At 60.8% G+C, this 23,773-nt stretch overlaps 2 protein-coding genes across 3 annotated transcripts; both read left to right on the top strand.

Annotated features, from left to right (window-relative positions):
- Positions 1–1,414: 1,414 nt before the first annotated feature.
- Positions 1,415–6,945, top strand: SUMO3 (small ubiquitin like modifier 3). Of its 2 annotated transcripts, XM_056119318.1 has the most exons (4): positions 1,432–1,591; positions 3,656–3,784; positions 4,962–5,033; positions 6,197–6,945. In XM_056119318.1, exons 1-4 carry the CDS (start codon positions 1,571–1,573, stop codon positions 6,287–6,289), a joined length of 315 nt encoding a protein of 104 aa, XP_055975293.1. In that variant the 5' UTR covers positions 1,432–1,570; the 3' UTR covers positions 6,290–6,945. The 2 variants fall into 2 exon arrangements, with proteins under 2 accessions (XP_055975294.1, XP_055975293.1); XM_056119319.1 differs by lacking the exon at positions 4,962–5,033 and having other exon boundaries at positions 1,415–1,591.
- Positions 6,946–7,914: 969 nt separating this feature from the next.
- UBE2G2 (ubiquitin conjugating enzyme E2 G2) lies at positions 7,915–23,773 on the top strand. Its single transcript, XM_056119317.1, has 6 exons — positions 7,915–8,062; positions 15,864–15,899; positions 15,991–16,036; positions 19,769–19,887; positions 21,921–22,061; positions 23,421–23,773. Exons 1-6 carry the CDS (start codon positions 8,020–8,022, stop codon positions 23,531–23,533), a joined length of 498 nt encoding a protein of 165 aa, XP_055975292.1. The 5' UTR covers positions 7,915–8,019; the 3' UTR covers positions 23,534–23,773.

The following is a 23,773-nucleotide window of genomic DNA, read 5'->3' as shown; positions in this document are numbered from 1 at the left end:
CAGGTGAGCAGGAAGAGGCCCTGCCAGGAATGAGCCAGCTGAGCCTTGAGTTCAGACCCTGCCTTCCATGGCAGGGACTGTGGCTGCTCATGGTGAACGCTGCCCCAGCCTACAGGCACATCCCACTGTCGCACATGCACTGAAGGGACCTTTCGGCAAGCTCATGGCAGTGCAGTTTCTTTTCTATGCATGTATGTCTCTTCAAATCATGATTTTTTTGGGCAGGATGCTAGTGCCAAGGGCTGGAGCACGAGCTGAGCAGTGGGGAGACTGGGTGTTGATCCCCTTAGCACAGGGTCTCCTGACAGCTCTGGGAGAATCCCGGAGCACGGCTACACGTGGCCCCCAAACCAAATACAGAACCAAAAAAAAAAGTCACAACAGTTGCATAAGTGGGTTTGAAAACACGATCAGGCGCTGGAGAGATTAGGTGGAGTAAGCAGCTTACCTTGCATGCTGCCCACCTGGATTCGATCCCTACTCCCCCAAGCCCTAGTCACCCAGAGTAAGCTTAAGAGCATAGGGTCACCTTTTTCACCTTTTCTTTTGTACCCATTCCCTTTGTCCGTTTGGGCCATACCCCGCTGTGCTGGGGACTGAACTGGGGTTGGCTGCCTGCAGAGCAAGCGCCCTGCCTGCTGTGCTGTGTTCCTGTTCTTAGAGGTTTTCTACCCTGGCGCCGTGCACTTCCACCCGTGCGCGTGGACCGTATTTTGATGCTTGGTTGCTAAGGTTTGCAAGTGGGTCTCAAGTCTCAGTGAGAGCTGGAGGTCCAGGTGCCGCCCCCAGGCTTTATCACTAATGGTGTCTGAATGGGGGTGACTGGTCGGTCCGACGCCGCGCCCAGCCCGTATCACTCCGCAGGTTCTGCTCAAGGAAGGGCTCAGTGCTCTGGGGCATGACACCCGTCTAGAGTCGCCTGTAGCCAAGACCGTCAACTGGGCAGGGACGGCCCAGGACGCTGCACGCAGAGCTGCGCCCCGCCTTGGCCCTATCACCCCCGCCCCACTTGGGTAGGGGGATATGGTCTGGAAGGAGGGAGGGGGCACCAGGGACCTGGGTGGTCAGGTCTGGGGCCAGTTGGGGCTGGGGCGGGCTTGCGGCGGGGGTTCGTTCGGGAGGAGCCGCCGGCGTCCAGGCGAGGGGCGCGGGGTCTCCCGAGGGGTCGGCGAGGTCCTCGGTGGCCAGCGTACTCCCGCCCGCGGTGTCCGACAGGACCGGGGCCCTGAGTCGGCCGCCCCGTCCCCGGAGTTCTCGGTGGCTCGAGGGTCGCCCCCGGGCCCTCGGGATCCAAACCCGGCCCGCAGGGTGCGCGCAGGGCCCGCCCCGTGACGCATTTCCAACCGACAGGAACCGCGGCCCGGGCGGGCGCGCCCCCGACGCCGCGGTGCGCGCGCATCGTGCACGCGCGCTGCCACGTGACCCCGCGCGGGCCAACCGGCGTGCCGGGTTCGGGGATAAAGCGCGGCCCCGCGAGCAGTTGCGGCGGGAGACGGCGGGGCCGAGAGCGTGACGCGCCCGCTCTGCGCTGCTGCCTTCGCCTTCGCCCTCGCCGCCGCCGCGCGCAGCCATGTCCGAGGAGAAGCCCAAGGTAAGCGCTGCGCGCCGCCCCCGGCCCGCCGCCGCGCCGCCGCGCCGCCGCGCCACCGCCCCCGGCCCGGCGCGCCCACCCCGCGCACGGGAGCGCTCCGGGGCGCACGGCGCACAAGGGGCGCGGGGCCCGGGGACGCGGGGCCGGCAGCGGCGTCCGCGGCCTCCCACCCCTCCCCCCGGGCCCGCGGCGCGCCACCCGCCGCTCCCCTCCCCCCGCGCCCTGCCCTCACCGGCCCCGCCCCGATCCGCTGGCCCCGCCCCGGGCCCGTCCCGTCCAGGCGCCGCCCCGCGCCCCGCCCCGCACAGACCCCGCCCTCCACCCAAGAGGCCCCGCCCTCCACAAGCCACGCCCAATTCAGCCCCGCCCCCAGGCTCCGCCCCGCCAGGCTCCGCCCCCGAATCCCCGTCCCGCCCCATCGCGGCCACGGCTCGGGAAGCCGGTGGCTGCTCTGCTCCAGGGCCCGCGCCAGCCCCATTGCTCCGGGCCTCTTACGCCGCGGTGACACTTTCCCGGGTCTCCTTAGGAGAAACCTTCCCAGCTGCATCTTGGCTTACCGGTCTTCTCTCGGCTTGGACTGGATGGCGGGAGGACAGAATCCCCTGGCACCACTGTCCCCCGCAAGCCTCGCCGCTCGCCCGCGGGCTTTGGGGGAGCCAGAATGCGGCTTGTCCTCCCAAAAGCCAGTTTCCAGCGCTGCGGGGCCGTCCTCGGTGCACCGCCCCGTTGCACGATGCCATCCCGCCAGGGGCCGGTGGAGACCCTTCCTCTCCTCGCGTCCAGTTCCGACCCGGCTTTGCAGGGAACGCATGCCCCTCTCCCCACTTTCCCACCTGCTCCACCTCTGTTAAATCTTTACCAAGTGACGGGAGGGGGGGGCGGGGCGTGCCTCACGAACACCCGTTCTCGGCTGTCCCTTTGTTCTGAGACGCCTCTGGGGGGCGAGGGGACCTGGGCAGCGCCTCCTGGCCCACAGGGTTTCTCTGCTGTTTGAGGTTCTTGGGGGCCCTGTGTCAGAGGAGGATGTCGGGACCTGTCGCGCCCCTCCCATAGCCGGGCTCCCTTCTCCTGCCCCTACTGCTGCCTCTGCAGCCTGCACCCCTGCCCCATAGCACCTCCTCGGGACAGACTGCCTCCCAGGAGCCAGGGTGGGCTCTTCTCGACCTTAAACAAAAAGCAGCTCCAGAGGGCTGCAGTGACTCGTGTGTGCGTGCATTGATGCTCCTAGGATGGCCCTGTTGGTGCATAGGCAGTGAAGGAACAGACAAGTCCGACTTCAGGAGAAAGACACTGCATTGTTACCAAAGACACTATCCACTAAGTAAAAACACAGCACACAGGGGGACGAAGCCAGTCCTAGATCTGACAAGTCCTAACTGGGATCGGAGGGAGCTACATCTGGCAGTGTCAGGCCAGGGCTAGTGCAGTGGCAGCCGCTGTGGCCCTGAGGGAGGGCCACTGTCTTATCAGTCGGGGCAGGAGGGAGGCCCTAGACACTGCTGTGTGTACCAGGCTCCCACTGAGGGTCAGGCGCTGAGGAACAGAGGCTGAGGGATGGCTCCATCACACGGGGCCCGGCTCAGGGTAAGCTCTGCTACCCAGGGACAGATGTGGAGGGTCAGGACTGGGCCTGCAGCTGCCTGGTGCTGCTCACTTCTCATCCAGCCAAGGCCCTGGGCTGAACTGCTCAGGTTATAGAAATTCCTTGCCCCCCACAGCCACAGGCATTGGTGGTGGGATGCCAGGGAGGGGGCTTGGGGGTGGGGACTGCACCTTAGAGTGTGGTGGTCCCATAAAGCTGTGGAGCAGGGGACCCTCTGTGTGTGTGTGTGTGTGTGTGTGCGCCCTATCACCTGTGTCTTTGGGCATGGCCTGCCCTACCTGAGACGCTTCTGGGCTCATCCTGGGTTCCCCTGCTGCAGCCGCCACTCTGACATGCTCACATGGGTCTCTGGCCCCTGGTGAGGACAACAGCTGGCAAGCCCATGGAGCCCTGTGGCAGCGAGGCCCCGCCCTGCCCAGCAGGCGAGGCTCGGGCTTGGAGGCCGTGCGGTGTCTTTGCAGGAGGGGGTGAAGACCGAGAACGACCACATCAACCTGAAGGTGGCTGGGCAGGACGGCTCCGTGGTGCAGTTCAAGATCAAGAGACACACCCCGCTGAGCAAGCTGATGAAGGCCTACTGCGAGCGGCAGGTGTGTGCATGCGCTCATGTGTCTTGTGAACTTTTCCACTTGTGTTCTCACGCACATGTGCAATCATGTGCATCCATGTGTGCATGTGCTTATAGGTACACACATATGTGCGCTCATGCATGCAGTCATGCATGCATGCACCTACACGTCTACTCATGTGCCGTTGTATGTTCATGCATATGTGCTTATGCATGTGTGTGTGCACGCTTATATGTGTGTTCATGTGCATGTGTGCGTGTACTATGCCTGTGTGCTCATGTTTGTCTTCTTATGCTGATGCATATGTGCACTCGTGCATGTACCTATGTGTACCTGCACTTGTATGCTTGGTCGAGTGTACATGAACCTGTGCATGTAAGTGTGCATATGAGCCTCTGTGTACGTGTTCATGCATGAGTGTGCTTATGTGTGCCTGTGCCCATGTGTGTGTACATCCATGCATTTGTGTGCTCGTGTATGTGTGCCCTATATGAGTGTGCTCATATATGTGGATGCCCTATACGTGTGTACACATGTTTCCATCCCTGTGTGCCTGTGCTTGTGTGTATGCATTTGTGTATACCCGTGCATATGTATGCTACTGTGCGTGTGCCTGCTTGCACCTACTCTATGTGCATGCATATGTGCCCGTGTGTGTGCATGAATGTTCTTGCATGTGTGCCTTGCATGTATGCATTTGTGCACTGTGTGTGCCTATGTATGCATGTGCCCAGAATGTGTGCTTGTGTGTTCATGTGCCTTCATGCCTGTGTGCTCTTGTGTGTTCATGTGTGTGTGCCCTCTTCAGTGACCCTGCACTTGGCTGCGTGTTCCCTTATTGTGGGGGCTATGTTCTTTGCTGCTGCTCCTGCCTCCTGTGGGGGTGAGTGCACTGCCTTTCCACAGGTGGTGTCTGCCCCGACACACCCCATCCACTCTGCACTTAACTTGCTGCAGATGTCTGGGGCCACCAGCTGGAAACTGCTGGGCTTGTAGGAGGCTGTGTGGGAGGCTCCCTGGGAATGGAAGGTGCTGGAAGGGAGGGATCTGACGTGTGGGCGTGGTGTTTCGGAAAGCAGGTGGTGGGGAGGGAGGGGGTCCCATCTTGGATGGTCCAGTAAGTGTGCGGGGCTCTGATTACCTTCTGCCCAAACACGGGACAGACTGCAAACAGGGACCAGGGTTTTTATTCTTTTAGGGCTTGTCAATGAGGCAGATTAGATTCCGGTTCGACGGGCAGCCCATTAATGAAACAGACACCCCAGCCCAGGTAGGAGAGGGGGATGGCTGGGCCCTGTGGTTCTCTTGGTGGGGCTCCTGGAGGGGCTAAGTGGGCTCGGGAACCTTCATCAGCTTTATGATGGCTGCTGGTCATCCCCGGACAGGCATAGCTTCATGGAATCTGTAGTCACATGTGAAAACCCTGGCTGACAGCAAGGCAGGAAAGAGGATACCAGAACATGCATGCATGCAGACAGGAACACAGTGCAGACACATGCCCACAACACATGAACAGACACACAAATGAGTGAACACATGCACACATACAATATTACTAATACATGCATGCACAAGCACCCATGTGCAGACAAAGGCTCACAAGATAGAGATGCCCACACAAACGTGAATACGTATGTACACACACCATACACATGAACAAATGCACACGCAAACACCCATATGCCTATACTAGCCCACAACACACAGATATGTACTCTGATGAATACATGTGCGCACATACAATATACACATGAATACACATAAGCACCTGTGGAAGCACAAATGTGAACACACCTACAGTATACCATGACGACTTGCACACATGCTTGTGATGCATACCCATGAACACACGTGCATGCATGTGTGCGTAAACAACCTGTGAACAGACACATGAGTACACATAAGCATGCATGAATACATGGGCACACATGCACACCTGCCCATAATACACTCAAACATGTGTGCACGGACACAGGCATATGAACGTGAGCACACATGTGAGAGCACATATGTCGCTGCCAGCCCTGCTCTGGGGTAGGCCCTTGCTCCCTTGGCTCCGTGAGGGTGCCCTGAACCCGGGAGGCTGGGGCCTTGCTCTGGTGGCTGCTGTGCTGCCAGTCTCCGGGAGCGTGGGCACGCCCTGTTCTTCTGTCAGCTCTCGAGCTTCTGGTATCTTTTCTGTCTACACATTCTGTCTTGGGGCTGGCCACTGCTGCTGTGTCAGGTCATCCCGGCTCAGGCTGGGGACCCGGGCCTCTGAGCATCGCCCTGGCGCTCTTTCATGATTTGTTAGGGATAAGCCAGGGCAGAGCCACTTCCCTCTCCGCTCTTTCCTGTCTGGGCCAGGCCCCACTCCCTGTGGGAGGAGGCGGGGTGGGGTGGGGCTGTTGGAGTAAGGGGCACTGACACCCCCACCCACCGTCCTGCCCGCAGCTGGAGATGGAGGACGAAGACACCATCGACGTGTTCCAGCAGCAGACAGGAGGCCGGCACGCACCCTGCTCGCCCGTGGGGTGCCGCCTGTAGGGACCTGCCCCCTTGTCTCTGTTCTCACCTTTGCTGCTCAGTAGTGACCCGTGCCCAGCCTTTCCCGGAGTGCGCAGGACCAGGACTCACCGCCACCCGTGCCCCCTCCCTGTTGTCAGAGCTCTGCCCGGGGCCGCGGTGTGGGGGCTCGCTCCTGTTCCCTTTGTGGCCTGGACACCCCCTTCTCTGGTGGGCCGGGCCAGCTCTGCCTGCGCCTGCCCTGCTTCTCCATGTGGACAGCCAACAGCTGTGCCCCAGCACTGTGTCGTGCGGGCAGGGGGTGGGCGCAGTCTGCAGTGCCGAGTATGGGAATGATGGCTGTGAGTGGGGGTCCCATGGCCCCCTCTGCAGAGGCTGGCACAGCCAACTGCCTTTGCCCTTTTCTAAGCCCCAAGGAAGTGGGTGGCTGTGCTTGGCTCTGGAGCCACTGTGATGGGGAGCCTGGCCTCCCATCAGTGGCGGAATGTTGGGCAGAGGGTGGGCTCTGCTCCTGCCGGTGCCCCAGACCCCGGCCCCTGCCCGCAGACCCCCTGCCACCCTGTTCCGACCTTCCAGGATGGTGGCTCAGCCTGCTTGACCGGGCGTGGCCACATGGCCTCTGGGCGGCCGCTCTGTTCTCCCCACTGGAAACAGTAAATATAGTTTGGTATTCTGTCTCCGGGCTCCCTCACTGCATCGGGGTAGTGCCCACTGCACGGGAGACGTGGGCCAGACAGCAGGTGCTCGCCAACAGGTAAGGTTCTGGCAGAGCTGGGTGACAGGAGTCCATGCTGAGCCATGCCACGTGCGTGCATGCCCCGTGTCCCATAGAGGGCGCCTTGCCCTCTGACTCCCTGTGTCGGCGGGATGGACAGCTGATTAGGACAGGGTGGGTCTGCGAAGCCTGCTGTAGGCCTGTTTGCTGGTGCTGCCTCGTACGTGGATACGTGCCCACAACCGGAGCTATGCAGAACCACGCTGGGGCACCCGCACCCTGCACTAACTTCTAGAGCGCCATTGAGCAGGGGAGGCGTTGGAGCAAGTGCTGGGGAGCAAGTGCTGGGGAGCACGCCTTGCAGTGCTGGGGCCTTGGACAGGGCAGCTAAGATCGGGAAGCTTCCAGGACCCTGCGGGGCACGCGTGGCCCACAGCCCCAGAACGGAAGGGCCCCCTCCCCAGAATCCTCACGCTGGAGGGTCTCAGGGTGGGGGTCTGGGCCCCGGGGCAGCCCTTCCAGACTCCAGTGTGCAGACCCCTGCCACGCGGTCTGCGCTGCGGCGGGTGAGCGTGATTCCCAGCAATGATGGGGGCCCAAGGGCCACCCGCTCCCTTACCGACCGTGCAGGGGTCCAAGCCGGTGGCGTGCTCTTGGGCCCAGCTATTCCAGTCCCTCTGCCGCCCACACCGCAGCACCACCTCCCCGCTCCTAGTCTGTCCCCTTACCCTCCCACCTAGCTCACTTTCTCCCCAGCGCGGCAAAGCCCGCCGGGGCGTCCCCGGGAAGCAGCCAAGCGCCGTAACTCCGCCGTCGCGCGGCCCCTCCCTGCGCACGCGCACGCCTCGCTTCGCCGCCCCGCGCCACCTAAGCGCAGGCTCCGCCCCCCGACCGTCCTACGCACGCGCGCTGCTCGCCTGCAGGCCCCGCCCCGGCCGGAAGGACGCGGCATCCCGGCGGCCGCCCGGAAACTGTACGGCGTGGGGTGGGCGCGACCGGCGCTGAGGAGCGAGCCTGGCGCCGCTGTCGCCCGAGCATGGCGGGGACGGCGCTCAAGAGGCTCATGGCCGAGTACAAACGTGAGTCCGCCGGCCGGCCGCCCCGGCGCGGGTGGGGCCCAGGGCGTGGCGCGCGGAGGCGCGGGTCGCGAGGCCCGGTCAGGCCCGGTGAGACCCGACGTTCCCTCGCACCCGACGTGCCCGCTCGCGCGCACGCCCACAGGGGTCGCGCCGAGACACGTGCACACCACATGCACACACGCAGCACACGCGACCCGAGGCCGTGCACGCAGCACTGTCCGTGTGTGCAGGTAGCCGGTGCATGGTACGGCCCGTGTGTGCACGCGTGACTTGAGGCCAAACTTGTAGCCAGGTGTGGGCGAATCATGTACACGTGGGGCCGCACGAGGCCAGCTGTCCGAAGGTGCGGGCATCACACACGTGCACACGCGTCCTCGTGCGAGGGGACGTGGGAGCGGCCTGGGCCTGGATCGAGGCGCCCGCGCCCTGTTCGTTTTCTAGGTTGAAAGCTGGGTCCTCCCGCGGCCAAGAGGCCGTGCAGCTGCCCCCAGACCGTGCTGGCCCCCGTGTGGTGGCCGGCCCTCACCCCCAGCCTGGCGCTGTGACTCCTGGGCGTCACCTCTAAGTGTCTGGCAAGTGTGGCCCTGGACTCTGCTTACAGAGGGACAGGTTGGGCCAAACTGACGCCCCCCTGTCCGGCAGCCCCTGAATGACCACCCACGCCCAGCACCAGGACTGAGTTCTGCCAGTGGTAGGAGACCAGGGCGTGGCTCTGTGGGATACAGGGCAGGATGAAGCTGCTGGCTGGGCAGGGACAGGGATGGTGAGGACAGGAGGGCAGGGGATGGCATTGGCGGGGATAGGACAGGGAGGGGGATGGCAGGAGCAGGGGGGACAGCAGTGGCCGGTGCGGAAGCCCGGAGGATGGGCACCTTTGTGATGTCAGTGACAGGTAATGCTAGGCACAGGTATGTGTTCTCTCTGAGCATCTTCATAATCCTTTCTGTGCTCGGGGATCATAGCACAGACTCAGGACGCCAGAGGTGGGGCTGGACTGGGTCGGGACACTGTCCTAGAAGCGGCTCCAGCCCGAATGCTGTCGGAGGTTGAGGTGCAGACCCACATCTTGTGTCTCTGTCACTTTGCATGTGTCACCCCACTCCTGGAGGGTCAGAGACGCGTTCTCTGGCCCTGGGGGCAGGGGTGGAGGAGCGGGTAGGACCAGGCTGTTTCCTGGGCCTGCAGCTCCACCTTCAGTGCCCCCGAGGCCCAGGGCACAGCCCCAGCCAGCCTGGTCCCACGACCACTCTCTTCTCCCAAGGGGTGGCCTCCACACGAGCACTGCCAGCCCAGCAGGACCCGTGCACCCCTTCCAGTTAAGGGCTCACTGGGCGCAGGGAGGTGCTGGGCGCAGCCTGAGGCTTGGCGGTGCCTCCCCTCTTCCCCTGTGTATTGCCTCAACCTTGTGCATGCGCCACCGGGTCAGCCTGCTGATTCCTGAAGGGGGCCTGGGGAGCCCCGTGGAAGCTGAAAAGTCAAAGCACAAGGCCCTCTCCAAGACCAGGAGCCAGGAGTGGACGGGCAGCTGGGCCCAGAGCAGCTGCTGCCCATCAGCACAGAGTTTCCTCAGTCCGGCCCACTTACCCCCTGCCCCCCGCTTTCCTCGAGGGCCTGCAAGCCTCACCGCGGGGGTCCTATGCACACCTACCACCTGTGATAAGGGTGCAGTGCTCGAAAAGGAACCAAGACCAGTTGAGGGGGAAGAAAGGCCTGTGGCAGCTTTGGCCGTCTTGGTGCCTCCCTCCTGCCCCTCCACCCCCCAAACACACTTTCCTGATGCACGAAGGACAAATATGGGAGCAGGACCTCATGCTCCCTCCAGGCAACAGGAACGGGTGCTGAGGGTCAGTGGGGGGCTGGGCCAAGCTTTTGTGCACCAGCGGAGGAGAGACACCGGGCCGGCAGACTGTACCCTAAAGGGGCCCCAGGTGCCTCCTATAGGTGCAGACAGCCCTGATGAGCACAGCCACCCCCGACAGCGGGGCCAAGCAGTGCAGGCACCTGTGGAGCAGCCCCGTGCAGTGCTTCTGGGGGTGCAGAGAACTGGGGGTCAGGGCCAGAGAGATGGGCCAGCAGGGAGGGCACTTGCGCTGCCCCTGGTTCAGTCTCCTGCACTGCCTGTCACCCGAGCTCGACCAGGGGTGATCCCTGAACACAGAGCTGGGAATAAGCCCTGAGCGTTGTTGGTGTGGCCTCAAAGGCTCCCCCCTCAAATAAAAAGTAAAAGAATGGACTGTTTAATTTTTAAATTAAAATTTATTTTGCTTGGTTTATAACTTTAAATTTAAATTTTAAATTTCCATTAACAATTTTTGGTTTGAGGGGCCAGAGAGATAGTATAGTAGGTAAGGTGCCGCCCTTGCATTCTAAGTACTGCTGGGTGTGCCCCCCCCCAAAAAAAACCCAACCCAAGAGCCCCTTTAGTGTCACTCACCCACTGGCCTTGCCCTGTCCATTCTCTGCTAAATCTCCGAGGAGATTCACGTTAAGCGGCTAAAATCCACAGAAACTCTTGGGAGGCCGGCCAAGTGCCCCACTCACTGTCCCCGTGGCCATAGCCAGCACAGCTGCGGCAGTGCCACCGCTTCACTGCACACCAGACTGAGTCACGTCAGGTCCCAGGCCGAGAGCTTGGGGGGGGGGGGAGGCTTCTCGGAGTCGGGGTGCAGCCTCCTCCCCATGCCCACCTCCCCAGTGGCCTCGGTGGCCTCTATTGACCATAGACCCTGAGGTCTCTGGGACATGTGGACCCGCTCCCTAGCTCCTCAACGCTGACCTCCCAGGTGGGGCATGGTTACATTATTATGGGCTGGAGCGATAGCACAGCGGGTAGGGCGTTTGCCTTGCACGCAGCCAGTATGGCCGACACGAGTTTGATTTTTTAAATTTGCTCGAGCGGGCCCAGTAACGTCTCCATTGGAGACTTTGTGGTTACTGTGTTTGGCATATCAAATGCGTCACGGGGAGCTTGCCAGGCTCTGCCGTGCGGGCGATATACTCTCAGTAGCTTGCCGGGCTCTCCAAGAGGGGCAGAGGAATCGAACTCGGGTTGGCCATGTTGGGTGCGTGCAAGGCAAACACCCTACTGCTGTGCTATCACTCCAGCCCATACCACCCTGAATGCGCCTGATCTCGTCTGATCTCAGAAGCTAAGCAGGGTCGGGCCCGGTTAGATTTTTTAAATACTTAAAAAAGCATGGTGTGATTTTAGCTCCCAGCAGTCTGCTTTTAAGCTCTGGGGAAACTGGCTTTTTTGTTGTTGTTGTTGTGCTGCCCGATCTTTCTCCTGGGCTAGAGACATTTTGGATGGTTCCACCTCTTCTTCACTTCTCTCGTGGGGTTATCTCCTAGACAGGACTGGCTGTGTAGTCACATGAGCTGCTTCTACACATCCTCCATCACATCCAGGTTGGGCTGTTCCTTATGTACCGAGAAAACTGTTTCTTGTTGGCATCTTCATCCTCCATGAGGTAATTCAGATAGTCTGCGGCGTTCTGCCCCGAAGTGTACCTCCATTGTACGTCAGCGTTAAATTCCTCACTTTCTGAGTCACACCTGGGAATCGTTGAGTCCTGTAAGGAATAGACAAGCCTCCATCTGTGGTTCCTTTTGGGCCCCCAAAACGTAGTTTCCAGTAATAGTTCTGGGAAGTGCAGGGGAAGGCACCAGGATGGCCATCAGCGCCTCCCCAGCTTATTCCTCTTCGGTGCCCTCCATTCAGCCGTGGTGAGTCTGTCCATGCCAGACCCCTGGAGAAGCCTGCAGGCTAGCAGCAGGCCAGTACCAGAAGCTGCGGTATGGCTAGTCATGCCAACTCCGTACCGTGCTTTGGGAGCTTGCGAGTGTGTGCTCGTGGACTGTTGTGCCTCATGTTCGGCAGGGCCCAATGATGGTGCTGGCTGCCTTGGCCCTCAGACCGTCCTCCTGCATTTCCGCGGGTGGTATTTGTCTTTCTTTACCCAAGATCACCAGATGTCTCTGAGCACAGTGACCACTACTGCCTTCTTGCCGTCTTCTAAACTTTACTTGGTATCTCTTGAAGTATGCCTTATTCTTTTCTTTTATTTTGCTTTTTGGGTCACACCTGGCGTTGCTCAGGGGTTACTCCTGGCTCTTCACTCAGGAATTACTCCTGGCGGTGCTTGGAGGACCATATGGGATGCTGGGAATTGAACCCTGATAGTCCTTGTGCAAGGCAAACAAACACCCTACCTGCTGTGCTATTGCTCTAAGCCCCTGCCTTATTCTTTTAAATTTATTTCCTGGGCTTTGGGGCCACACGTGCTGGTCCTCAGGGCTTACTCCTGACTCTGCTCTCATGACTCACTCCTTGAGATGCTTGGGGACCATCTTTTTTTTTTATTTTTTATTTTTTTGGCTTTTGGGTCACACCTGGCGATGCAAAGGGCTTACTCCTGGCAGTGCTCAGGGGACCATATGGGATGTTGGGGATGGAACCTGGGTCGGCTGCAGGCAAGGCAAATGTCCTCCCCGCTGTGCTATCACTTTGGCCCTGGCACGCCGTATTTTTGACAACTTTTAACTAACAACCCCCATCCTGTGGTACTGACCAACGTCTGCAGCTTGACACTCCTGCAGCAGAAGGGGTTGCTAGAGCTCTGTGACACTGCAGCTACCAAGCAAAGGAGCAGGACAGTTCATGGGCACAGTCTCATCTGAGCATGTTTAACGGGCCTGGTGTCCATGTCTGTGTATCACAGCCCTCGGCTTTGGATAAAGGCAGTTTCAAAGCTGGGGACCAGTGACAACAGGCGGGGGATGGTGAAACCTGGTGGCAGGGCAGATGTGGGAGGGAGACGGGAAGGAGGGCTAAGCCTGAAGGTCACTGCCAGGTCCTCTGCCCTGTGACTGTCACTCCCCACGGATGGCTTGTTTTCTGTTTGCACTGAGGCAGCTGTTGTCCTTCCTGTTGTGGGGGGCCTGACTTGTCCCATCATTCAGCTGGGGATGGGGTTGGCCACAGATCGCCCAGGGGACCGGTGCTTGCCTTCTCAGTAGATTGATCCCAGGACCACTGGGTCATTTTCGTGAGGACTCGCCGGGGCCATGTACCCTCGCTGCGTAGACCTGGGTGTGTCCTGGGTTCAGAACACAGTCAGGCATCTGTTTGGCAAGGTGTCTTCCACTTGCTGTCTGCTAACCACATTCGTGGGCTTCTGGTGTTGGGGCCTTTCAAGCTGCACCGGGAGCCCAGGGCCCTCTGACAGCTCTTGGCCAGCTGGGCCAGCGGTCAGTGTGGGGCCAGCGGTCAGTGTGGGGCCGGGGGGTCCCTGGGCCACCCTGGAGGCACTCATGTTTGGGTGGCCCAGGGGTGCCACTGGTGTTGTGCTTTGCCCCACGGTTCTGACTGAGCTGTGAGAGTCTGGTTCTCTGGTGGCTCTTGTCTCCTCCTGTGGCCAGCTGTGGTGGTGACACAGGCCAGCAGTGGCCCCCCATCTGCCCACCACTGCCTCACAGGGCTCCCGGCCCATTCCTCAGCACACCCTGCTTTCTTTCAGGGATGTTGTCTTGGTGACTTCCTTTTGGTTTGGGGCCACACCCAGCAGAGTCCAGGACTGACTCCTGGTGGGGCCCAGGAGATGCCGTGGGGTGTTGGGGAATGAATCTGGGTCTCCATGTGCCAGGCCAGCGCTGCCCCTCAGCTCTCTCCTGGCACCTCTGCCCCAGCGCTTGGGCTTTGCCTGGGCCTGCCACCATGATTTCGTGGCCAGGCCCTCAGCTGCGCTTGCACTTTGCGCCCTCAGCGCCTGTGACCTTGAGTCCCTGCAGCACCTGCCCGGGCCCTGGGCATCTGTCACCTCCTGCCTGCTGGGTGCCTGCTTCCTGCCCTGCCAGCTGTCCCGCTGCTGAATCTTAGCAAGAGACGCTTGGTCTTGGCCTCTGCCCACTGCTTGGGGTCCAGCTTTGCTTCTGTCCACCGTGGCCCTGGGCCCACTCTCCCTCAGCGAGGAGAGCACTGGACTTTGGGATGCACCGTCCCTCCTCCCCCCCCCCGCTCAGGCTGGTCCCTGCCCCCACACCCTGCGCCTGTACCCCCACTGCCCTGGGCTGCCCTCCACCTGGCCCCGGCATGTCACAGCCCCAGATGTGGCCCACTGCCGAAGGGTGTCAGGCATGTCCGCTCTATCCCCACCACAGCTCTTGTCTCGTCCATCTGCGACCACCTGAAGGTGACTTTGCCGCCCCACCCCTGGGAGTGCTCCCCGTTGTAGCCCCTCCCCCGTGCCTGGGTCTCAGCAGCAGTACCCAGTTTCTGCCTCTGGCCTGTCTTTGGGTCTCTGGAGTCTCCTGTTTCTCTGTGCCCCGAGCTGCTCCCCTCAGCCTGCACTGCCCTCCTACTTCCATGATCTCAGACTCCACCCTGTGGTCCGTGTCCTCTCCAGCCTTGACTCTTACCCCACTGGGCTCCTGTCCAGTCCCCACTGACTGCCTCCAGGCCTGTTTCTTGCCTCAGTGCAAAGTCCTGGCGTCCCTGTCTGGGCGAGGGTCATGGGCTTACCCAGCCCTTTGCCGCTTCCCGCCTCCCCCGTCTGCTCTGTCGGGGAGCATGTCCGGGGGGATGGAGGAGGGGAGGATGGCCACCCTGTCGGGGAGCACATTCAGGGGGATGGAGGAGAGGGATAACTACCCTATCGGGGAGCACATCACTGGGATGGGTGGGGATGGAGGAAGGAGAGGATGGCTTCCCTGTTGGGGAGCATGTCCCTGGGATGGGGGGGGATGGAGGTGGGAGAGGATGGCCATCCTGTTGGGGGGCACGTCCTGAGGATGGAGGAGGGAGAGGATGGTCCCCTGTTGGGGGGCACGTTCCTAGGCACTGGGCACTGCCCCTTGGCCACCCTGGCCCCCAGACTGACCTGCTGCAGCCCTGCTCCACTCCCAGGCGGCCCTCGTGGCCCTCGCAGCCCTCACAGTGCTCATCAGTCCCTGATCTGTGCCCTCCCTCCTACGTGCCTCTGGAAGCTGCAGGGACCTTGTCTAGACCCCCAGGGGCCGGGACAGGGACTGTGACTGGACCAGAGCAAACACTTGGTCACTTAGCCATGGGGTGCATGGCACCTTGGGGCTGCCTGAGTACAGGTGGTGCCTGCCATATGACTCCTCTCAGCCCCAGGGATACGGTGGATCCCGATGCCTCTGCCCGGGTTGTGGCCCAAAAGTCAAAACAAAGGGAAACAAGCAGATGGCACTGGGTGGTCACGGTCCAGGACATTCCACCCCTCGTGGGGGCTTTTCTCCTTGACCTCCTCTTCACCCTGGCCTTTAGTGCTAGACACCTTATGTGTTTGCATCTGGCTACTCAGACTGGTTCTGCTATTTCTAGAACTTCCTCTGAACAGAGCCGGGCAGCAGGTGGCCTGTCCACTGGACTCTTTCTTGTGGCCTAGTGCTCTGGGGAGCGTGTCCAGGCCTGTTCCCTTGGGTTGCTGGGCAGTGCTGCCTCTTATGGAGGTGACATCCAGTTGCATTTCCTTGTCCTGGACACTGGGCCTTTCCATTGCGTTCTTTGGAGTCAAGTGGTTTGAACATCACCCTTTGCGTTTGTGGACACTGAAGTTTCCCTTTTCTCCTAGGTCTAGTCTTGTGACTTTGTGTTGTGTGTGTGTGTGTGTGTGTTTATGTGTGTGTGTGTGTGTGTTGGGGCAGGGGTGGTCGTGGTGGTCTTCCAAGAGGGGCCTGGGCATTCCATTTATACAGACTGAATCTCAGCTCCCTGGGCTGCCTTATTGTAGTTGTCTTGTTACAGTGTCACTAAACATTCTGCTCTTTGATCTTGTAGAATTGACACTGAATCCTCCAGAAGGAATTGTGGCAGGTAAGATGCTGACAGGAGCCTCACTTCGTGGTCTCTGCCCGGGTCACCGTCACCTTCGGATTTACAGTGTGGAACTGCTTCTTCCTTGCAGGCCCCATGAATGAAGAGAATTTCTTTGAGTGGGAGGCGCTGATCATGTAAGTGAGGGGATAGCATTTCCATTTCCTGTGGTGTGTGTGTGTGTGTGTGTGTGTGTGTGTGTGTGTGTGTGTGGGGTGGGGAGGGGTAATGGGACTGCAGCACTTCTAGCTCCTCCCTGATTCACTGACCCCAGTGGATAGAGGCTTAGCCTGGTCCCTGGCATCATGTGGTCCACGGCCACTGATAGTGCCGCAGGGAAGGCCCTTGCATGTGGCCAGCGCAACTTCAGTCCTGGCACTGCCAGGGATCACTCCTGAGGACATGGGTATGGCCCAACTCCCCCTCCCCTCAGGCCTCCCAAGAAAACAAATCAAAGAAAATGTTTTATTTGAAGCTAATAAAGTTGAGTCACATGTCCGTGGGGCTGCTCCCGGCTTTCAGGTCCTATGGCCGTCCGCGGGCTCTATGCGGGGCACCCAGTGGACGCCTCCATCCGTGTTGGAGTTCTAAAGCTATTGGTTGAGTACCATCAGGGGTGGCCCCAAAACCAAGATCAGCAGTCACAACATATTCATGTACACACACATAATTGCAGAACTCACACTCTTGCACTGACGCAGTCACACAGTTCTAAAACACATTCACGTTTACACAGAAAACACATTCACACATACTTACACTGACACACACTTTGCCACTCATACACAAACCGACACAAAAACCACAGAACACTCACAGAAAACTCGCTTACACTCTCACATTCACACACACTAATACACTCACAAAACACTTACACTCACGTACTTTCACACTCGTACATTGACAATAACCACACACAAAATACTTTCACACTCACACACGCTATACAGTCACACTCGCAAAGCACTTTCGCATTCATGCGCATTCACACGCACTCTCTCCCACTTCACACCGACACACTTGCACACGTGTTTGGCGTCTTGGCCTGCATGACTGCTTCAGGACATTGCAGATCCTAAGAGCCTAGCCTGGGCAGTGGGAGCTGCCCCTGGTGGTGGGCTGCCCTCCCTTGCTGTGGGCACGTGCCTGCCCCACTGGAGAGCATGTGAGGGCTTGTGTGGGTCACAGTCGGCCTCTGGGAAGAGCCGCAGGTGAGTGCAGCTGGGTCCCGCCCGAGTCCACCCCCCTCGCAGACGTGCAGTGCTGGGTCGTTCTGTCCCTGTGCTCTGGGGTGGCCAGGGCGCCTCTCAGGTGGGACAGGTTGTGCTCTACGCTGCAGGGGAGGGGTGGGATGTGGGCAGGGTCAGGCTCAGCCCTGGGCGGATCGGGGTGCAGGGAGGTTGGTGGGTGCCGAGTGTTCCTGAGTGAGCCACCTGCTTCTCTCGCGGCTGGGTGCAGGGGGGCTGTGCTTGCTTGGTCCCTGTGCCCCGTCTGTCTAGCTTCTGGATCCAGGGAGCAGACTGGAGGCCACCCGGCTGGGCGTGGACATGGAACAGGGCGTGTTCACCCACACTGGGCTGGTGCCCTTTGTTCTAAGGAAACGGGGTTCGCTCCCATCTGTCACTGCCTTGTTTCTTCACGGGTTCATGGGGGAGACAGGCCTTGGGGATACCTTGGATGGCACGCGAGCCTCCAGCCGGCTTTCCGAGTGTTTGTTATTCCACAGCTGGGAGCACGTTCCTGGCTCTCGGTAAACAGAGAGTTAAACCCGTGTGGAGGCCGTCTCGCGGGGCCGGGCCTGTCTCCAGGCCGAGTGCTCATGTTTGAAGAAGGCTTTGCCTCACTGCGGAATTCCCCGGCCCCCGAGCCGCTGCCTTTGTGGGTTTTGGTTCTGTTCCAGGCCCTTTCACGAGCAAGCGGCCGTTCACAGATGGACCAAGCGCCGCACATCTATTAAGGAATTAAGTGTCCTCCCGGGTCTGCCTCGCCCTCTGTTCCGGCACACAGCTGGGGGGTCTCCCTCCTTCCTGCCGGCTCCCTTCCTCCCCCGCTTTGTGCCTGGGGAACCCAGGGGGGCCTAGAGTGAGTGTGGTGGAGGGAGGGAGGCGGGGAGGGTGCAGCTGCCTGCTCACAGTGTCAGAGGCCGCTTCCATGCTCCTGCAGGGTCACTGCGTACACATCTGCCCTCAGAACCTCTGCCCTCAGAGCTGATGCCTCAGAGCCTCTGCCCTCAGTGTGCCTCTGCCCTCAGAGTCTCTGCCCTCAGAGTGTATCTGCCCTCGAGTGCCTCTACCCTTGGAGTCTCTGCACTCAGTTCTCTTAGGCTCATGGATTCCCAGCACCTCCCCATCAGAGCAAGGACACGTGTGTCCCTCGGGAGCTCACGTCACTGCTCATTGCCAGCCCCAGGGGGCCTGTGTGCTACAGGGCACTGTCCTTTCAGCCGGGGTGAGGGTCTGGGCCTGTAGTGCCTGGAGAAGGGTGGACAGCGTCGTGCAGCCGAGATGGTGGAGCCCAGATGCTTCCTTCCCGCGTCAGAATCCCCTTAACCCACCCAAGCAACCCCAGGGCCCCCAACAACTCCAGCCTCTGTGGGGGGCTGCCCTGTGCTTCCGCTTTCCTTACCTGCCTGCCAACTCTGCTCTGGAGCACGCCTCGGGCTCGCCAACACCCTCACACCAGTTTCCCACCCACTATGCCAGAGCATATATGGGAAATAGCCATATCTGTGTGTACGCGCACGCGCGCGCGCACATACACACACAGAGCAGAAGTGGCCACATCTGTGCACCTACAGCCACATTTGTGCACACATAGAGGCAGTAGTCACATTTGCGCTCATGCATACACACATGGGCGCGCGCGCATACACACACACACACACGCTGCCAGGATTTGGCTTTCCAAAGGGTTGTTTTCTTTCCGATTTTGCTTTGCTTAATCCCTTGGGTTCCTTTTAATTTTCTGCGGATGCAGCATTTCCATCGTTCTCTCTCCTTGGAGGCCTCCCAGTGGGCCATGTGCAGTGGGGATCACAGCAGGCCTTTTATCCAGGCCCATTGCCTGGCCTTTCCCTGAGCTCTGGGCCGCAGGAAGCTGTTGGAGCTCACTTCCCTGAGGCCACTTCTGCTCTCCCTCTCCCCAGCTACTCCGCTGCGTCCACACTGGGCTCAGTTGCCCTCACAGGCCGGGGTGCTCCTGCGCCCCGTCTCGTGTCCTGCCAGGAGTGGGGCCTTTGTCTTGGAGCTGCCTTCCTGGACACCTGTTAACGCGCTGGGCCTGGGCCATGGACAGTTGGCAGAGGCTGGGAAAACCCTTTCCTCTGATCTGCCCAGTGTCCTCCGAGCCCTGGGGCTCCTTGGGGCTTCCTGCCAGCTGCAGCTGAGGAGAGGCAGCGGGTGGGAGATGTCCACACTGGCAATGTTGGGCGGCCACGGCAACAGAGGGGCCCTGTCTGCTGGGACGCTCCTGTGTCCGTGCAGGCAGCCCTGAGGCTGCACGCGGGTGAGTGTCCAGTCTACTCTGCTTCTGTTGCCCAGGAAGGCGTGAACCCACGCATGTGCCACACCCTGGGCGGGGTGTGCCCAGCACTTCCTGCATAGCCCCCGTGCCCATCACCCCTAGGTTGGGTCATCTGCTTGTGTGGCAGCACAGGCCGCGGTTTCCGTGTCTGCCCTCGTGTGTCCTGAGCCCTGCGGACAGAGCCCTTGGTGTCGCCATGTTCTCTCGGGTCTGCTGCCGCCCTGGTGTTGACCCTGCTGATTGCCTGGTCCACCTGTGCCAGCTGTGCTGCGTCCCGGGAGCCAGTGGAGTCCCTGGCCTGTGCCCTCCCGATGTCTGAGCCCGCCCCCCACTCTGTTCTCTCCCAGGGGCCCCGAGGACACCTGCTTTGAGTTCGGGGTGTTTCCTGCCATCCTCAGCTTCCCTCTGGATTACCCACTCAGCCCGCCCAAGATGAGGTTCACCTGTGAGATGTTCCACCCCAACAGTAAGTGCCTCTATGGTGGGGCCGGGGAGGGCGGCCAGTGTCGCAGTTGCTGGCTTCCCCTCGGCTTCCTGCTTCTCTGGCTGAAAACGAGAACCACCTAGGTCCCCACCACAGAACCAGGAGGCATGAACCCAGGCCTGAATCCACGCGTGAGCACTGCGTGCCTGGGGACCTTTCATGCTGGGCCGCCCTTTCCTTTCTGGAAGTTTCTTCTGAAGTGACTGTTCTGCAGTGGTGACGGCGAGGCTGGGCTTCAGATCTGTGGTCTGAGTTGTGAGCTGGGGTGCTCAGAGCGATCGGGGAAGCAGGGTTCCAGTCCGAGTGGGCTGCTGGCCGTGTAGAGAGCGGCAGGGACAGGGGCGGGGCAGTGGGGTTGCTGCCCGCTGCCCGCAGGCAGGCAGGCAGAGGGACGCATCTCATCCTATTGGTCTTTGCCATTCACACTTGCTGTTCCAGGGTGTATCCGGAGTGGGGCACAGGCATGGGGCGCCTGGGCTGGGCAGAGGGAGGGGCCTGCCCCTTGTGTGGGGGTGCCCACAGCCCACAGACTGCCCGTCCTGATTCCCCTGTCCCTTCAGCCAGGCATCGGGTCCCTCTGGGCCCCTCCATCCACTCTGGGTCTTCCCTTCGGACGCAGTGGCCTTGCCTGTACCCGGAGGAGCCCTGGTAGCTCCTGGGACCCAGGTGCAACTGGCCCTCCCGTGACAGACTTTGTGGACGTTTGTTCTCGTCGCGTTAGTGCCAGAGTAATATGGAGTTGGGGCGCGATTCCCTGCACCCCCAGATGCCCCTTCTCTGCTCATTGTGTGCCCCAGGGAGCTTCGACAGCTGAGTGCTGGTCCTGTCACCTGGTTCACGTGTCCGTGTCCTCCACTTGCAGTTCCGTCTGTGTCACAGCAAGTAGCAGCAGGATTGCCTCCTCAGAGCTGCAGGGCTGCGATGTGTCGGTGTGTCCAGGTGTGCCCCGAGTTGGGGCTGTCCCAGCTCCTTCTGAATGAATGAATGAATGGATGTTCGTGTTTGGGGTGTAGGTGCCAAGGAGTGGGGTTGCTGGGTCCTTTGGAAGCTCTGTTCTTACTCTGATGAGAAGTCCCCTTGCTCCTTCCCACAGAGGCTGGACAGTGACATCCCTACTAGGTTAGGGCGGCTCCTTCCCACTCACACTGGCTGTTTCTGGTCCTATTGGCCTTTGCCATTCGTACTGGCTCGAGGTGGCAGCTCTTTGTCATTGTGACTTGTGTTTCCTGATAATCTGTGATAGTGACCGCTTTCCTGACAGATGTCTGTCTTCTTGTTCATTCTCTCCATGGGGGACTGTGGCGGGTGCTGGGGATCTGACCCAGGCCAGCCGTGTGCGGGGAGGACACCTTCCCTGCTGTCCTGTCTCTGACCGCCCCCTGTTTCCTGGAGGGTGCCCGGTTCTGCTGTCCTGAAGGTGTTGCAGTGCTCTGCGCCCCTCCCGTCTGTTGGGGGTCTGCCTGTTCTCACGGGCCAGGACTCCTGTTTCTGGTTTCATTTTCCCTCTGGGCTCAGGTCAGAGATGACAACTGTGATGGGGATGCAGAGTCTGTGTATGAGGTCACACCTGGCGGTACTCCGGGGTTATTCCTGGCTCTGCACTCAGGAATCACTCCTGGTGGTGCTCTGGAACTATAAGGGATGCCGGGGATGGAACTGGGTTGGCTGCGTGAGGTGTGTGGGAGTTCTGCCCTCGTTCTCAGTGCACTGAGGGTTTTGGTTCTGTCTGTGGGCCTTGGGCCCACCTGGTGACAAGGACACTCAGTGTCGCAGTGTGACTTTCCCTGATTGTGTGGTTTGTGCGAGACTCACTGGGCCGGACATGGTGGGGACAGAGGCCCATTGGCTTGCCCACCCATGCCCGGGGCTGTCACTGGTCCTGCCCCTCGACTCATGTGGACATAGTGCTGCCCGCCGCACATCATGACCCTGTGTGACAGCCCTGGGGCCCCGCTGCCTTCCGCCTAGTGGAACTTTCCAGAAAGCTGCCCCAGCTGTGTACTCTGACCCCTTAGTCTACCCGGACGGCCGTGTGTGCATCTCCATCCTGCACGCACCCGGCGACGACCCCATGGGCTACGAGAGCAGCGCCGAGAGGTGGAGCCCGGTGCAGAGCGTGGAGAAGATCCTGCTGTCGGTGGTGAGCATGCTGGCAGGTGAGTGCGGTAGGGAGCTGGCCTGCATCCGTGCTGGCCTCCCCGGCCCCGCCTTGCCTGCTTTTCCCAGTCCCACCCGTGCAGGCTGCAGCACCCGGGATCCACGGTGCCCCTTCCCGATTCCCTGGCTCCTGAGCCCTGTGGGGAATAACTGGGCTGGGCCAACCCCTGGGGCGGGGCTGTGCAGGTGCAGGTGCCCCCTGGACACTTGGACCCTGGAGAGGCCTGCTCAGCTTTTTTTATTTTTTATTTTTTTTGCTTTTTGGGTCATGCCCGGCGATGCACAGGGGCTACTCCTGGCTCTGTGCTCAGGAATTACCCCTGGCGGTGCTCAGGGCACTATATGGGATGCTGGGAATTGAACCTGGGTTGGCCGCGTGCAAGGCCAATGCCCTACCCACTGTGCTATTGCTCCAGCCCCCCTGCCCAGCTTATTGGCAGCAACACCTGCAGGCAGTTGGCCATAACATCCGAAGGGCTGTGCGGGACCCCCTGCCTTCATGGAGAGGTGGCCCTTTTACCCACTCAGGCTCCTCCTGCTCTGCCCGCAGCTGCCCCCTCCCACCTCACCCCTCCCTGTCTGCCTCCTAACTCACCCAAGTGGCTCTGCCCCCTCCTGCCTCACCCCCGATTGGCTTTTGCCCCTCCCACCTTCTCCCCAGGTAGCCTGTGCCCCCTCCTGCCTCACCCCTGCATGCCCTGTGCCTACACCGCCCCCTCCCCACCCCCCCGGCTGCTTCAGGGGATGAGCCCGTGGACCTGTGAGCTCTGGGCTGTGTGGGGTGGAGTGCACAGCTGTGTACAGACCATCCTGTGCCTGCGACGGGAGCAACGAGGGACCCCGGGTGATGGGGACCCTGAATGACAGGGGCCCTCAGTGACTGGGGTGCCCTGAGTGACGGGGCCCTGGGTGACAGGGGGACCCTTGGGTGACGGGGGCTGGGTGCTGGGTGCCCTGAGTGGCAGTGTGACGCTGGCTCTGGTGACCCCCTGAGCCGTGCCAGCACAGGGCCACTGTGGGGTGTAAGGACAGGCTGAGGAGTGGAGGCACAGATGTGGGTCGGGTGGGGCCATAGGGTACATGGCCTCTCCTTCCTGTCCCCTCAGTGTGCGCCCTTGTGCCCTGCTCCCCCAAGGCCCCAGCCTGTGCCTCTGTCCTGGCAGCTTGCCTGCTGCCCTGGGCCACAGCCTGCCTCCTTTATCTGGGGGCTCGAAGGCAGTGTGGCGGGTGGGTGACCGCTTGGCTATGTCCTATGGCCTGTGACCCTGGCGGGTGGGCGGGCCGTGTCCAGTGTCCTGTGTCCCAGGTGGTGGGCCAGGCCTTGGTGCTGGCTCCCTAGCGTTCCTCTCTCCTTTCAGAGCCCAATGACGAGAGTGGCGCCAACGTGGACGCGTCCAAGATGTGGCGTGACGACCGTGAACAGTTCCACCGCGTGGCCCGGCAGCTGGTGCAGAAGTCTTTGGGATTGTAGGCGGCGCCCAGCGCGGGGTCTGCGGCGCCCAGTGGCTGCCCCCGCCCCCCTGAAGGGGCCTTGCCCGCGCGGGCGCGGTGTCCCGCGGCCCTCCCGGCCTGGGGCCTCACAGGACGAGACTTGTCCCCGCTCCTGGGGTTTCCAAGCAGGTGCTCTGCCACCTGGGGCCCGGGCGTCGGTTCCAGCTGTCACAGGCAGTGCGGGAATAAATGCTTGGTGCCCTGTGCACGCCCGAGACGG

The sequence above is a fragment of the Sorex fumeus genome, unplaced genomic scaffold (assembly GCF_029834395.1).
Source record: "Sorex fumeus unplaced genomic scaffold, SorFum_2.1 ptg000041l, whole genome shotgun sequence".
NCBI lineage: Eukaryota > Metazoa > Chordata > Mammalia > Eulipotyphla > Soricidae > Sorex > Sorex fumeus.
Note: the sequence above shows the minus strand (reverse complement) of the source record. Positions and strands in the feature narration are given on the sequence as shown.

What these genes read in the sequence shown, in the direction of transcription:
- SUMO3 (XM_056119318.1), top strand. Translation starts at nt 1,571, where the DNA reads ATGTCCGAGGAGAAGCCCAAG. An exon ending in TGTCCGAGGAGAAGCCCAAG is followed by an intron (nt 1,592 to 3,655) that starts GTAAGCGCTGCG and finishes GTGTCTTTGCAG; the next exon opens with GAGGGGGTGAAGACCGAGAA. An exon ending in AAACAGACACCCCAGCCCAG is followed by an intron (nt 5,034 to 6,196) that starts GTAGGAGAGGGG and finishes TCCTGCCCGCAG; the next exon opens with CTGGAGATGGAGGACGAAGA.
- UBE2G2 (XM_056119317.1), top strand. Translation starts at nt 8,020, where the DNA reads ATGGCGGGGACGGCGCTCAAGAGGCTCATGGCCGAGTACAAAC. An exon ending in TGAGATGTTCCACCCCAACA is followed by an intron (nt 19,888 to 21,920) that starts GTAAGTGCCTCT and finishes CTGACCCCTTAG; the next exon opens with TCTACCCGGACGGCCGTGTG. An exon ending in GGTGGTGAGCATGCTGGCAG is followed by an intron (nt 22,062 to 23,420) that starts GTGAGTGCGGTA and finishes CTCTCCTTTCAG; the next exon opens with AGCCCAATGACGAGAGTGGC.